Here is a 15514-nt window from a genome sequence, read left to right on the forward strand (position 1 = left end):
TGCCGACACAGAGGTAGCTACAGGCGTGGACTACCGTACTGTGTCTGCTGCTAATATAGACTGGATGATAATGAGATCAAATTAATATATATATATATAATATCACTAGTACTGCAGCCGGACAGGTATATATATTTATTATGTAATGACTGATGACGGACCTGCTGGACACTGTCAGCTCAGCAGCACCGCAGACTGCTACAGTAAGCTACTATAGTAGTATGTATCAAGAAGAAAGAAAAAAAAAACACGGGTAGGTGGTATACAATTATGGATGGACCAGCGACTGCCGACACAGAGGTAGCTACAGCCGTGGACTACCGTACTGTGTCTGCTGCTAATATAGACTGGATGATAATGAGATGAAATTAATATATATATATATAATATCACTAGTACTGCAGCCGGACAGGTATATATATTTATTATGTAATGACTGATGACGGACCTGCTGGACACTGTCAGCTCAGCAGCACCGCAGACTGCTACAGTAAGCTACTATAGTAGTATGTATCAAGAAGAAAGAAAAAAAAAAAAACACGGGTAGGTGGTATACAATTATGGATGGACCAGCGACTGCCGACACAGAGGTAGCTACAGCCGTGGACTACCATACTGTGTCTGCTGCTAATATAGACTGGATGATAATGAGATGAAATTAATATATATATATATATATAATATCACTAGTACTGCAGCCGGACAGGTATATATATTTATTATGTAATGACTGATGACGGACCTGCTGGACACTGTCAGCTCAGCAGCACCGCAGACTGCTACAGTAAGCTACTATAGTAGTATGTATCAAGAAGAAAGAAAAAAAAAAAAAAAAACACGGGTAGGTGGTATACAATTATATGTATATTATATACAATTATATATATATATATATATATATATTAAACTGGTGGTGATTAATTAAACTGGTGGTCAGGTCACTGGTCACACTATCAGCAACTTGCAAGTAGTACTCCTAAGCAGACAATCACAATATATATTATACTGGTGGTCAGTGTGGTCACAATGGCAGTGTGGCACTCTGGCAGCAAAAGTGTGCACTGTACGTTAAAATATGTACTCCTGCTCTCAGACTCTAACTGCTCCCCACTGTCTCCCCCACAAGTCAGATATACAGTCACACTATCACTTCAGCAAGTAGTAGTACTCCTCCTAATGCTCCCCAAAATTACTAAAGTAAATACTGTGTCTCTCTCTACTCTAGTCTCACTCTCTTCTCTATAAACGGAGAGGACGCCAGCCACGTCCTCTCCCTATCAATCTCAATGCACGTGTGAAAATGGCGGCGACGCGCGGCTCCTTATATAGAATCCGAGTCTCGCGATAGAATCCGAGCCTCGCGAGAATCCGACAGCGGGATGATGACGTTCGGGCGCGTTCGGGTTAACCGAGCAAGGCGGGAAGATCCGAGTCGCTCGGACCCGTGTAAAAAAACATGAAGTTCGGGCGGGTACGGATTCCGAGGAACCGAACCCGCTCATCTCTAGTGATAACCACTAAAAAAAACCAGTGGATTATACAGTAGGTGGGCATACTAGTGGCTAGACAGCAGATGACCTGTATCAGCATATGCACAGTCGTTCTCTGACTCCACAAATGATCTGAATTAAATATTACCCCATCACTCAGTGCATGCGCCAAACAGCAGGGTCAGCCGTAATATGTTGTTAGATCTATAAAAGGAAATTATGAAAATGTTACTTTATTTGTTATTATTTACTCACAGCATTATTTATCCAATGATATATTACTGTGACACTTGCAATCAAACTAATTATGTATGTACACATAGTTTTTGACAAAGTCTAACTAATTAGATCATTGTAAAGGGTACCAATGGGATTAATTACCAATAGCAGGTTCTTTTCCTGTATGTGTGCACACGTACAAAATAGCACAATCTATTATTATATATAGACACATTAATTTGTAATCGCATTCCGCAGAGTGTATAAAAGCCACTTCCAGTGTGTGAATGTTACACAGTTGTCTTTGAGTTTAGTTGGAGACACCAGGTGTGACCGGAACATGTAAGTAAATACATACTGTATAGGTGAGCAAATGCACTGATGGCACATAATTGTTTATACAAAACTTAGTAATTTAAGGTAAAGATGTACTAAGCCTTGGAGAGTAATAAACTAGAGAGAGATAAAGTACCAGCCAATCGGCTACTAACTGCCATGTTACAGGCTGTGTTTGAAAAATTACAGTTAGTAACTGATTGATTGGTACTTTGGTTGACAGATTTATCAACAAGTGATATTCTTTTTTTCACTCATTCCGAATGATAAATATTTCTCCAGCCAATCAGCTCCTAATTGTTATTTTTCACACACATGACAGTAGGGAGATGATTGGCTGCAGTACCATTTATTATTCGTAACGAGTGATAACAAGAATATCACCTGTTGATAAATCTGTCCATTTACCTCTCTACACTTTATCACTCTCTAAGGCTTAGTACATCTGCCTCATTTAGCAATCTGCAGTTAGGAAAAGGAATAAAAAGAAGGAACAATAGGGCTTATGAAATTCCGGTGAGTCTGTTTGTGTTTTGAAAGTGGCAATAATTTGCAAGGCAAAACCAGGTAGGTGTTGCCTTTTAATTGATTGCCATTTTAAAAAAAATTGGTAGACTAGCTTGAATCTTACCAGAGTCTGCATCTTGCAGGTGATTACAAAAGGCCCAAGTGTCCTTACCATTTTGGGATTCCGGCGCCGCTGCCAGCATTGTGACAGGTGTTGGGATTCTGTCGTCGGGATTCTGACAGCCGGGATCCCAACAGCCGGTAAATTAACCGCATCCCGATAAGATACAGTAGCACAAAACTGCATGCGATTTCAGCTATCTGCCAATACAGGACAAAAGCCAGAGAACATTGACTTATTAATTGTGGGGGCAATGATCATTTATTTATTAAGGAGGCAAAATGTATACTTGTACTGTATTAAGGAAGCAAAATAAATATACAGTATACCTTTATCATGGTATCAGGATACATTTCTACTTCTGAAGTAGGAAAAATTAATTTATACCTTCATTAAGGGGCAATAATCATTTATTTCTACAAGTGCTAACAATGCACATGGGTTTAAATGTGTGCTGAGACTTGTAGTGATATAGGTTTGTGCTATAAATGGTGCATACATCATGAAACATATGGGCTCATTTATCAATGAGCGATATATTTTGATGTAAATTATAAAGTGCACCAGCCAATCAGCTTCTAACTGCCATGTTACATGGCTGTGTTTGAAAAGTGACAGTTAGGAGCTGCTTCGTTGGTGCAATTTATCACTCACAGTGAAATGTATCACTCATTGATAAATGAGCCCAATAGCTTCTTATTGCCCCCCACCCCCATTTTGATCAACTAAACACTCATCTTACGTAAAATCTGTGCTTTACAAAACATTAATCCTGCTTATTCCAAACTAATGCCCAGATTTATTAAGCCTTGGAGAGTGATAAATTGCACAGTGATAAAGAACCAACCAACCAGCTCCTAACTGCCATGTTACAGTCTGTCTTTGAAAAATGACAGTTAGGAGCTGATTGGTTGGCACTTTATCACCGTGCAATTTATCACTCCCCGAGGCTTGATAAATCTGTGCCTAAGCGTTTCTCACTGAACATCAATCCTTTGTAGATTTATAAAAATGTAATTGTTCTTTTATTCGGGTGTGGTATGGAAGGTAGATAGTAACTAGGTTGACAGTGTCTAGGTCGACCACTATTGGTCGACAGTAACTAGGTCGACAGGGTCTCTAGGTCGACAGGGTCTTTAGGTCGACAGGTCAAAAGGTCGACATGAGGTTTTTATGTTTTTTCGATGTCGTTTTCTTCGTAGAGTGACCGGGAACCCCAATTAGTGCACCGTGTCCCCTTGCATGGCTCGCTTCGCTCGCCATGCTTCGGGCAAGGTGCCTCGCTGCGCTCGACACAGATTACCGTTCCAATCGTAGTCCACGTGGATCATTAAGTATGAAAAAGTTCAAAAGAAAGAAAAAAATTGTGAAAAACTCATGTCGACCTTTTGACCTGTCGACCTAGAAACTTGTCGACCTAGAGACTCTGTCGACCTAGAAACCCTGCCGACCTAGTTACTGTCAACCAATAGTGGTCGACCTAGATAGTGTCGACCTAGTTACTGTCGACCTAGAGACCAGATCCCCTTTTATTTTGAGATACATTAAGAACATAGAGTAATTGTTCACCGTAGGTACATGCTGTAGGTAGTAATTGTTCATGTATCACCTCTTATTCTATGCGATTCTTGTGCTGAACTTACTATTTCATAACTTTTTTCCTATGAAGGCTTTACATTCACAAATGAGACAGTCGGTTTGGAATAAGCAGGGCCGCGTTTATCTAGAAAGGCACAGATGTCACACACAGTAAATCAGGTGAGTGGTTAATTAGAAAGTAATACATATTTATAATCACAATGGGGTACAGTATGTTTTATTCAGATTTATTCAATGATATCATAACTACAAGTGGACATTAACTAGAAAGGATTTTCTGTGATCTCAAAGTAAATTGAGATGTATTATTTGATGGTTACTTCACCTGAAAAAAATAGTGCTTTATTTTTGTGCAAATTTCTATTTTCTATTACTACTGATTTATTTATACTATGTGGGTTATTCAGTAAGGATTGCAGAATCTGCAATCCTTTCTATCACATGTTGGGGGCCACCCATCATAGGGCAAGGCCGCCCAGCATGCAGAATGGTCAGCCCAGCGGCTGCGACTGCAATTTAATTGCGGTAGCAGCAACTAGGGTAGACCCCCTGCAGCAGGGGCGCTTTAAGAGAAGAGGAGGCCCAGGTGCAACCTCCTCCATTCGGGTCCCTCCTCTCTGCCGGCAGCGCTGAGAGTCTAAGCACTAGAGGGCTCAGAATCTACTGCGCAGATCTCCGGGAAAATGGCGCGGCAGGCATTTTCCCAGTGTTTTTTGCACTGCGCATGCGCAGAACTCCGTGAAAATGGCCGCTGCTCCATTTTCACAGTGTTTAACACTGGCGCTGATGTCAGCGTGGGACTCCGGAAGGGTGAGTATTTAAAAAATGGGTGCAGCATTTGCGGTGGGGGCCCCTCTGGACTCAGGGGCCCCCGTGTGCACCGCACACACTGCACCCATTATAGCTATACCAGTGCCCTGCAGCCACAACTAGGCTGCGTATGGAAGTGGTCCGCCGCCATTTTTCCCATCGGAGCGTCTGCATGTGATGTCATGCAGCCACCCAGAAAACACAGCTGACCCTCTCCTGTTTTCCCAGCGCCGCCCCCCACCATGGTCTGTCGCCGCCCCGTGAGCGCCTCTGTCTGTCAATCTGGCAGAGGTGTTTGCACCCATTGCGGCCTGAATGCATTCGGTGACCATGCACACGCAGGACAGAACCTGCATGTGCGCAGTGAAGATGACAGCGGGGATATTGCGGTCGCATCACTTAACGACGTGACCTGAATAACCCCCAATATTTCTAAAATCAAATTTATTTTTTCCTGTGCTGTGCCGGATTTATAAAAATAATATTGTTTCCATTTATCTGGAGAAGTTCTCGTGGGTTCCCTTTGTTTGAAAGTAATATTATTTGACCATATTCTGGGTCACTGAGTTTGGAAGCACCAAATCACGTGGACTTCGGATGGTGCAAAATGTTCAAACTATAGGACTATTTTTATATAATCCATTTATCATTATCCCTTATTTATGCCTTCACCACTTATTATTTGTATGCAGTCAGAAGAAGTACCGTACTTTGTTAAATTAATCCTATTACTTCTCATATATGTTTACTAATAATAAATATTAAATAATCATAGTGATGATTAAACTTGTGTTACACATTTTGTTATTATTTTATACCATAACTGGAGACCCTTTTTATGTGTATTTTTAAAACAAGAACAACATTATTTATTTATTACCAGTTATTTATATAGCGCACACATATTCTGCAGCGCTTTACAGAGACTATTTGCCCATTCACATCGGTCCCTGCTCCAGTGGAGCTTACAATCTATATTCATACATATACATACATATACATGTACACACGCACACATTCATACTAGGGTTAATTTGTGTTGGGATCAAATTGACCTATCAGTATATTTTTGGATTGTGGGAGGAAACCGGAGTACCCAGAGGAAACCCACGCAAGTATGGGGAGAATATCATAACCTTAGTTGTACAGTTAATCATACAGTCTATTATAGTTTTTAATTTCTGATAGGTATTTCATGTTTACAGTTGAACTTTTTTTTTTATTATTCCTATCAGTAGGACAATTTAGTGGAATTTTGCATAAAAAAGCAGAGCACTGACTGCTACAATATTAAATCAATCACTGGTTGATTATTAGGGATGTAGTCAGGATCCCTGCACTCACCATCACGACTATCACAATGCCAGCAGTGTAATACTGATAGTCAAAATACAGAAGAATCCCGAAGATGAGTATTATGGTTAGGGTTAGGCTGCCAAAGGGGATTGTTAGGGTTAGCCTGTGGGAAGGGTGGGTTAGGGTTAGGCTGCAGGAGGGGTGGGTTAGGGTTATGATTAGGGTTTGAATACTCATCAAAATCCATTGGTATTTTGAATATTAAGATTCCTCTGCCGGCATTCTGTTTGTCAGGATGGTGACTGACCAACCCGAATTTTAATGTGTACATCCATTCTCTCTTTCAGGTCTTAGATCAAGGTCAACAAATCTATACAAACCAAACCAATGTAAAATACTTCATCATAAAGGGAATCTCAGATGACCCAGAGCTGCAGGGTCCAATTTTCTTCCTGGTTCTGCTGATTTATCTCATCACTCTTGGTGGTAATGTGACCATTTTTCTACTGGTCTGTTTGGATCATCATCTCCACACTCCTATGTATTTCTTCCTAGCAAACTTATCCACAGTTGATATGGCATGTTGCACTATTAGTCTGCATAAGGTCCTTATGAGTTTCATTACTCATGATAATACGGTATCTTACATTTCTTGTATGATACAGATGTACATTTTTGGATCGTTAACCGGTCACGAGCTATTGATACTGACAGCCATGAGTTATGATCGCTATGTAGCCATCTGTAAGCCATTACATTATCACATGATAATGAGTGCTAGAACATGTTGTCTGATGGCCTCTGCTTGCTGGTTGTTGGGATTTTTGCAGATCATTCCTCCTTTTGTAATACTATGCAGCTTTTCTTGTTATACATCTATTGAAATTAACCACTTCTTCTGTGATATTGTTCCCCTGATAAAAATGTATTGTGATGATACATCGACTTTAGAAATGTTGTTTTTTATGGAAGGATTGTGTCTTTTTACCCTAACCCCATTTGTGCTCACCTTTATTCCCTATATTTTTATAATAAGCACCATACTAAAGATCCCATCTTCTATTGGCCAGCGTAAGGCCTTCTACACATGTTCCTCACACCTCACAGTTGTCATATTGCTCTACACAACTCTTGCCAGTCAGTATCTGACACCAAACCTAAGAAGCAACTTGGACTCCAAGAAACTTTTCGCTCTCTTTAACACAACTGCTGTCCCCATGCTCAATCCACTAATTTACAGTTTGAAAAATAAATCTGTTATAACATCTCTCCGATGGAGACTAGGGAAGATTAGAGCAATTTCTTAACATTTCTCCTTATCTTCATTAATTTGTAAGGCTCCATAGCACTCCACACTGCCGAGAAAGGGATTCAGTACATATTACCGGTGCACGGGATCCCAGCGCTCATATTACCAATGCTGGAATCCTGATGGTGTTAAGCCTGACAGGTGTGAATAAATGGAATTCCCCCCTCTCCTCTACCCCCTAACACTCTGGGCCCGCAGCCTAAACCTAACCTCCCTCTTTAGTGCTTGACCCTAAACACCCCTCCAAAGGTGCCTAAACCTAACCCCCTTCCCCTGCAGCTTAAACCTAACCTCCCCCGGGGGTGCCTAAACCTAACCCTCCCTCCCCTCAGCCTAACCCTAACCCCGCCTTCCCCTGCAGCCTAACCCTAACCGCCCGGGTGGCACCTAAACCTAACCCCCCTTCCTGTCCCTAAGCCTAACCCGCCGTGGCTGATTCTATGGTTGGGATGCCAACTGTTGGAATTCTGGATTTGGTCTTTTGACCCTTTCAGAGTTCCGACGTCGGGATTCCAACGGGTGTCTGGATTCCAGTGTCTGTATTTTCGGCTGCCAGTATTCCGACAGCTGGCATGTTGACCGCATACCCTGGAGAGTGAGGAAAACAAGCATGGATGAAATATAAACTTATAAAATAAGTGCATGTGTTAAAAGAAAGTGTAGGGAGGTCTCTGATTATGTGAGCTTGCAATCTAGAGAAAATGGCATATACTGTATGAGACAAGAGCTACGATTGTGACTCAAAATGGAGCTTGAGCCTACAGTGAAGATCTAGCAATGGGAATAGTGTAGGTGGAAGCAGTGGCCTAAGTTTACCCCAGTCGCCCAGAGGGAAGCTAGAGTTTGGTGTACCCCCGCCCCTTTAAAAAAAATGGAAAACAAATATGATATTACTATGTTACTATGTTTTATATATATATATATATACACACTGCTCAAAAAAATAAACGGAACACTTAAACAACACAATGTAACTCCAAGTCAATCACACTTCTGTGAAATCAAACTGTCCACTTAGGAAGCAACACTGATTGACAATCAATTTCACATGCTGTTGTGCAAATGGATTAGACAACAGGTGGAAATTATAGGCAATTAGCAAGACACCCCCAATAAAGGAGTTGTTCTGCAGGTGGTGACCACAGACCACTTCTCAGCTCCTATGCTTTCTGGCTGATGTTTTGGTCACTTTTGAAAGCTGGCGGTGCTTTCACTCTAGTAGTAGCATGAGATGGAGTCTACAACCCACACAAGTGGCTCAGGTAGCGCAGCTCATCCAGGATGGCACATCAATGCGAGCTGTGGCAAGAACGTTTGCTGTGTCTGTCAGCGTAGTGTCCAGAGCATGGAGGCGCTATCAGGAGACAGGCCAGTACATCAGGAGACGTGGAGGAGGCTGTAGGAGGGCAACAACCCAGCAGCAGGACCGCTACCTCCACCTTTGTGCAGGAGGAGCACTGCCAGAGCCCTGCAAAATGACCTCCAGCAAGCCAGAAATGTGCATGTGTCTACTCCAACGATCAGAAACAGACTCCATGAGGGTGGTATGAGGGCCCGATGTCCACAGGTGGGGGTTGTGCTTACAGCCCAACACCGTGCAGGACGTTTGGCATTTGCCAGAGAACACAAAGATTGGCAAATTCGCCACTGGCGCCCTGTGCTCTTTACAGATGAAAGCAGGTACTCACTGAGCACATGTGACAGACGTGACAGAGTCTGGAGACGCCAAGGAGAACGTTCTGCTGCCTGCAACATCCTCCAGCATGACCGGTTTGGCAGTGGGTCAGTAATTGTGTGGGGTGGCATTTCTTTGGGGGGCCGCACAGCCCTCCATGTGCTCGACAGAGGTAGCCTGACTGCCATTATGTACCGAGATGAGATCCTCAGACCCCTTGTGAGACCATATGCTGGTGCCGTTGGCCCTGGGTTCCTCCTAATGCAAGACAATGCTAGACCTCATGTGGCTGGAGTGTGTCAGCAGTTCCTGCAAGACGAAGGCATTAATGCTATGGACTGGCCCGCCCGTTCCCCAGACCTGAATCCAATTGAGCACATCTGGGACATCATGTCTCGCTCCATCCACCAAAGCCACGTTGCACCACAGACTGTCCAGGAGTTGGCGGATGCTTTAGTCCAGGTCTGGGAGGAGATCCCTCAGGAGACCATCTGCCACCTCATCAGGAGCATGCCCAGGCGTTGTAGGGAGGTCATACAGGCACGTGGAGGCCACACACACTGCTGAGCCTCATTTTGACTCATTTTAAGGACATTACATCAAAGTTGGATCAGCCTGTAGTGTGTTTTTCCACTTTAATTTTGAGTGTGACTGCAAATCCAGACCTCCATGGGTTAACAAATTTGATTTCCATTGATAATTTTTGTGTGATTTTGTTGTCAGCACATTCAACTATGTAAGGAACAAAGTATTTAATAAGAATATTTCATTAATTCAGATCTAGGATGTGTTGTTTAAGTGTTCCCTTTATTTTTTTGAGCAGTGTATATATATATATATATATATATATATATATAAAACACATACAGTAGTAACATAGTTTCTGAGGTTGAAAAAAGACAATTTGTCCTTCGACAAATATGTGTTGAGATGCGGTATGGGAACGGCTGTCGGGAGACCACTGGTCACAATACCGATGCCGGGATCCCAAATGCTGAATAGCCTGCCGACCAATAGGGACTATTCCCACTCGTGGGTGTCCATGGCGGTATGGTGAACCGTCACATGAACCCAACTCCATATATATACAGGGCCCTGATGAAAAAGCCTCAACTTTGAAATGTTGGAATCACTCTGGTGATCCAAGTATCTTAATTATTTCAGAGTGCCACCAGTCTGGCTTGTGTATCAATTGGAGTGGCACGTCTGCTCTGTGTGTATAGATGGCAATGGGGTTCAGTTACTGACTAAGCAGTGAGTGCTAGATCTTCTGTTTTATATATATATATATATATATATATATATAGTGGCTATCCGGCTAACCTTCATAGTGGCTGTACTGTGGACTCCAGACTCATATGAGTGGCTGTGCCATAGTATGCAAGTGACTGTGCTGTGTCCAGAGTCATAGTGGCTGTGCTGCATATACAAGTGGCTGTTCTGTGGACTCCAGACTCCAAACAAGTGGCTGTGCTGCATCCAGACTCATAGTGGTTGTGCTGCTTATACAAGTTTCTGTGCTGTGGACTCCAGACTCCATGCAATTGACTGTGCTTTGTCCATCTAAGTGGCTGTGCATTCACATATAAGCAGCACTATAGTGTGTATTGTTGCCAGTTACGAAAAAAAGTAAAAAAAATAAGTAAAAAACAAGCTAAAAAATTAAAAAGTAAAAAAAAGTATTCTTTTAAGTTTGTACAACCTGTATGCACTGTAGCCCTGTGCATTTATTATTCATGTACATATTAAAGGAAGTCTTTTGAATTGCCACAGTATATTGTTCTATTGTTTGTTCTGTTCTGATGTACTGTACCCATATGCATTTATTATTCATGTACATATAAAAGCCCTTTGAATTAATCAAAATGAACTACAAATTCCATGAGAAAGACCTTTACCGTCCATTACATCAAAGTACAGAAACTTCTGTAATGGTGGATTCCAGCGGGGATGAATTAACATTGTGTCAGGATGATATACACACTGATGAGGGTTAGGATAAGGATGGTAGTGATGATGACATATTGCCACTGCAGAGCTGTTATCTTAGCTGCCTTAAGTCCATTGGTAGCTTGTTTTGTGGGAGCCCAAACAAACCAAGCACTTCAGCCACAAAAGTGTCAGTCCCTGTCACTAAAGTTCTTGATTTGTTAAACTGTGCATGTCCTTTTTAATATCTAACATAAGGGTGGGTGGAAAGGCCCAAGACAATTCCAACTTGCACCACTTTTAATTTCTGACACTGCTGTGTGGTAATGTTTCCCAGATGTGCTATAAATTGCTGTGTGTTTGTGCCGCTGCTCTGTCGCTTGGTAGCCAGCAAGATGACTTCAGCCTTTAACCTAAACTAGATGAAAACAATATTGTGAGCTATGAAGTGGTCAAAATTGACTGGAAATTACTTGAAATTAATGTTATTGAGGTTAATAATACTGTAGGAACAAAAAAGGGCCCAAATTATGCAATTTTAGTTTTTGTTGTCAATTTTCAAAAATAAAAATACAAAACCAAAACCAGGTACAGCATATTTCCAAAACCAAAACCGGCAGACAAATCAGAACCAAAACCTACATACTATTTCTGTTACATCTAGGGAAACATCTTGGTGTCAGTAGGATCCGCATTGCATTACCAGATCATTACTGGTGGGAGGAGATCTCAAGGGAAAGTGCATCAAATTCTGTGGGTACCAATGTCAACTTTGTACACGTACGGATTTAATACTGTCAGATAAATGGACTTTACAACATTCACAGTCAGTTAAAATCCTCCTGATAATGTGTTTGGACAATATTCACCTATTATTATTATTATTATTATTATTAACAGTTTCTTATATAGCGCAGCAAATTCCGTTGCGCTTTACAATATGAAATAACAATAACAAACTGGGTGATAACAGTCATAGAGGTAGGAAGGCCCTGCTCGCAAGCTTACAATCTATAGGGAAATAGGCATATGTACACAAGGAAAGGTGCTATCTATTGCATAGAATGAGAAGATATGTGAGGATATGTGTGGACTGTAAAGAGTGGATGTAATTTGATAGGAAGGTTTATGAAAGTTATGTGGGCGGTTCAGGAATTTGATACGCTCGCCTAAAGAGGTGAGTTTTGAGGGAACGCTTGAAGGTTTGGAGACTAGAGGAGAGTCTTATTGTGTGTGGTAGGGCATTCCACAGGGTGGGTGCAGCCCAATGAAAGTCCTGCAGTCGTGAGTGGGAGCAAGTAATGAGTGTGGATGAGAGACGCAGATCTTGTGAAGAGCGAAGAGGTCGGGTTGGGAGATATTTTGTGATAAGCGAAGTGATGTACGTTGGTGTAGTTTGGTTAATGGCCTTGTGTGTGAGTAAAAGTATTTTATATTGAATGCGGTAGAGTACAGGTAACCAATGGAGGGACTGACAGAGTGGATCTGCAGACGATGAACGTCTAGCGAGGAAGATAAGCCTCGCCGCTGCATTCAGAATGGATTGTAGTGGTGAGAGTCTTGTTTTGGGAAGACCAGTTAGGAGACTATTGCAATAATCAATGCGGGAGATAATGAGAGCGTGGATTAGAGTTTTAGCAGTGTCTTGTGTAAGGTATGGTCGTATTTTGGATATGTTTCTTAGATGTATGTAACATGATCTTGAGACAGATTGAATGTGGGGAACAAAGGACAGATCAGAGTCAAGGATGACACCTAGGCAGCGAGCTTGTGGGGTAGGGTAGATAGTCGAGTTTTCAACAGTGATATAGATATCAGGTTGGTACCTACTATTGGCCGGTGGAAATATAATTAACTCTGTCTTTGAAATATTAAGTTTGAGGTGGCGAGATGTCATCCAGGATGAGATGGCAGAAAGGCATTCAGTGACACGGTCCAGTACAGATAGGGACAAGTCAGGGGAGGATAGGTAGATTTGAGTATCATCTGCGTACAGATGATACTGAAAACCAAAAGAGCTGATTAGTTTACCAAGAGATGAGGTATAGATAGAGAAAAGCAGAGGACCCAAGACTGAGCCTATTATGGGACCTTTGGCAGCCTACTGTGCTCATAGAGATTACCTGACTATTTTATGACTTCCACACAGTGAAGGGCCCACCGGGGGACTGCAGTGGAAGGGGACCATGTTTAGGGGTGTGGCCAGCCTCTAGAGGGTGTGTGGTCAGCCACCACAGAGGATTGGTTAACCATTAGATAGTGCATGATCTAAGCCCCTTTATAGATATAGAAAATACTGCTAGTGCATGCATTATAATGTACCAGATTAAAAACAACAATCTACTGTAGAGAATACATCATAGTCCTGTGCAGTATAATGTAAAATATGTATATTTATAATTCAAATGCACAGTCTGGAACCTAATCCCTAGCGGAAGGGCTGGACCCTCAGGGAGCAGGGCCCACCGGAGGCTTCCCTTGTAGCCTTATGGGCCAGTCTGACCCTGCTTCCATAGATGTGAAAGAGATACAAAGAAAATGACTGGGACTATACAAACAAACCATCTGCCCCAATGATTCATCCATTTACACATGTTGGTGCAACCTTTAGTCAATCATTGCCTTACACACAAACCATCTGCCCCAATTATTCATCCATTTACACATGTTGGTGCACCCTTTAGGCAATCATTGCCTTACAAAGTTTAAAAAGAAAGTTAAACAAAGTTTTCTCTGATGCTGACTATCGACTGAATGAATTGTTAAGCTAATAATTAGGAAATCACTTTCTAAACCAGTTTCTTCAGTATGTTAGGTCAGTTTTCTTATTACTAAGCATAAGAAATCAAACTTTTAAGCCTATCACAATTTCAAATACAGCTGGTTTGAGTTGAAAGTGTCTTAAGATACTGTACATTCAGCTCAATTTACCCATTTATATTTTTTGTTTTTGTTTTAGTGCACACGTGTTTTTATGAGTATGTTCAGAGCCAGGGGTGTAGCCAGAACTTTGTGGGCCCCATAGTAACATACTGAAGGTGCCCCCGGTCCCAATGTTTCTAGAGAGACACCTCTCCACAGCAGTTGTTATTTTATGCACCATAATAGTGCCCTAGTTTATTTTTTAAAACATAGTAATACCTTAGTTAATGTAATTCCGCATATTAGTGTCCTAGTTATTTTATCAACCATAGTATTGCACTAGTTCACTTTATGTCTTATTGTAGGGCAGCCACTACACAGTGGGGGTCATTCCGAGTTGTTCGCTCGTTATTTTTTTTTGCTACGGAGCGATTAGTCACAAACTGTGCATGCGCAATGTACGCAGCGCGCCTGCGCCAAGTAAATTAGCACAAAAGTTTGGTATTTTACTCACGGCCTAACAAAGTTTTTTCATCGTTTTGCTGATCGTAGTGTGATTGACAGGAAGTGGGTGTTTCTGGGCGGAAACTGGCCGTTTTCTGGGAGTGTGTGGAAAAACGCAGGCGTTTCAGGGAAAAACGCGGGAGTGTCTGGAGAAACGGGGGAGTGGCTGGGCGAACGCTGGGCGTGTGTGTGACGTCAAACCAGGAACGAAACTGACTGAACTGATCGCTATTTGTGAGTAGGTCTGGAGCTACTCAGAAACTGCTAAGAAATTTCTATTCGCAATTTTGCTAATCTTTCGTTCGCAATTCTGCTAAGCTAAGATTCACTCCCAGAGGGCGGCGGCTTAGCGTGTGCAATGCTGCTAAAATCTGCTAGCGAGCGAACAACTCGGAATCACCCCCAGTATGCAACACAGTTCTCTCAATTCACATTATGACATACAATATGCCCAGTTCATATTTTGTCACATTGCAGTGCCTCCAGTTCATATTAGGCCACATTACAGTGCCTCCACTTCATACTGTGCCACATTGTAGTGTCCCAATTCATATAATGCAACATTATAAGGCCCACCAGTTAATTTTATACCACACTACAATGAGTAGTACCAGGTGCGTAACTAGATATATTGCAGTCCCCAAAGAAAACGTTTGCACGGGCCTCTATGTACCATCCAATGATGAAAACTGTATACAACACATGTAACTTTGGCAGCGAAGGTGGGCCCCTCTAAGATCTGGGCCCCATAGCAGCTGCACTCCATGCACTATGGTAGCTACGCCCTTGAACATAACACATGTAACTGTGACAGGGAAGGTCGGCCCCTCTCAGCTCTGGGCCCCATTTCTGGTTGG

At 42.1% G+C, this 15514-nt stretch overlaps 1 protein-coding gene across 1 annotated transcript in view; it reads left to right on the forward strand.

Annotated features, from left to right (window-relative positions):
- The window catches only part of LOC134949923 (olfactory receptor 6C74-like), a 105535-nt gene extending 97850 nt beyond the window's left edge, over positions 1–7685 (forward strand). Inside the window, exon 2 of the mRNA XM_063938610.1 lies at positions 6726–7685. Coding sequence (XP_063794680.1) covers positions 6726–7685 — 960 coding nt within the window. The remainder of the gene's footprint in view (positions 1–6725) is intronic.
- Positions 7686–15514: the final 7829 nt, after the last annotated feature.

This window comes from Pseudophryne corroboree, chromosome 8 (genome assembly GCF_028390025.1).
Source record: "Pseudophryne corroboree isolate aPseCor3 chromosome 8, aPseCor3.hap2, whole genome shotgun sequence".
Taxonomy (NCBI): domain Eukaryota; kingdom Metazoa; phylum Chordata; class Amphibia; order Anura; family Myobatrachidae; genus Pseudophryne; species Pseudophryne corroboree.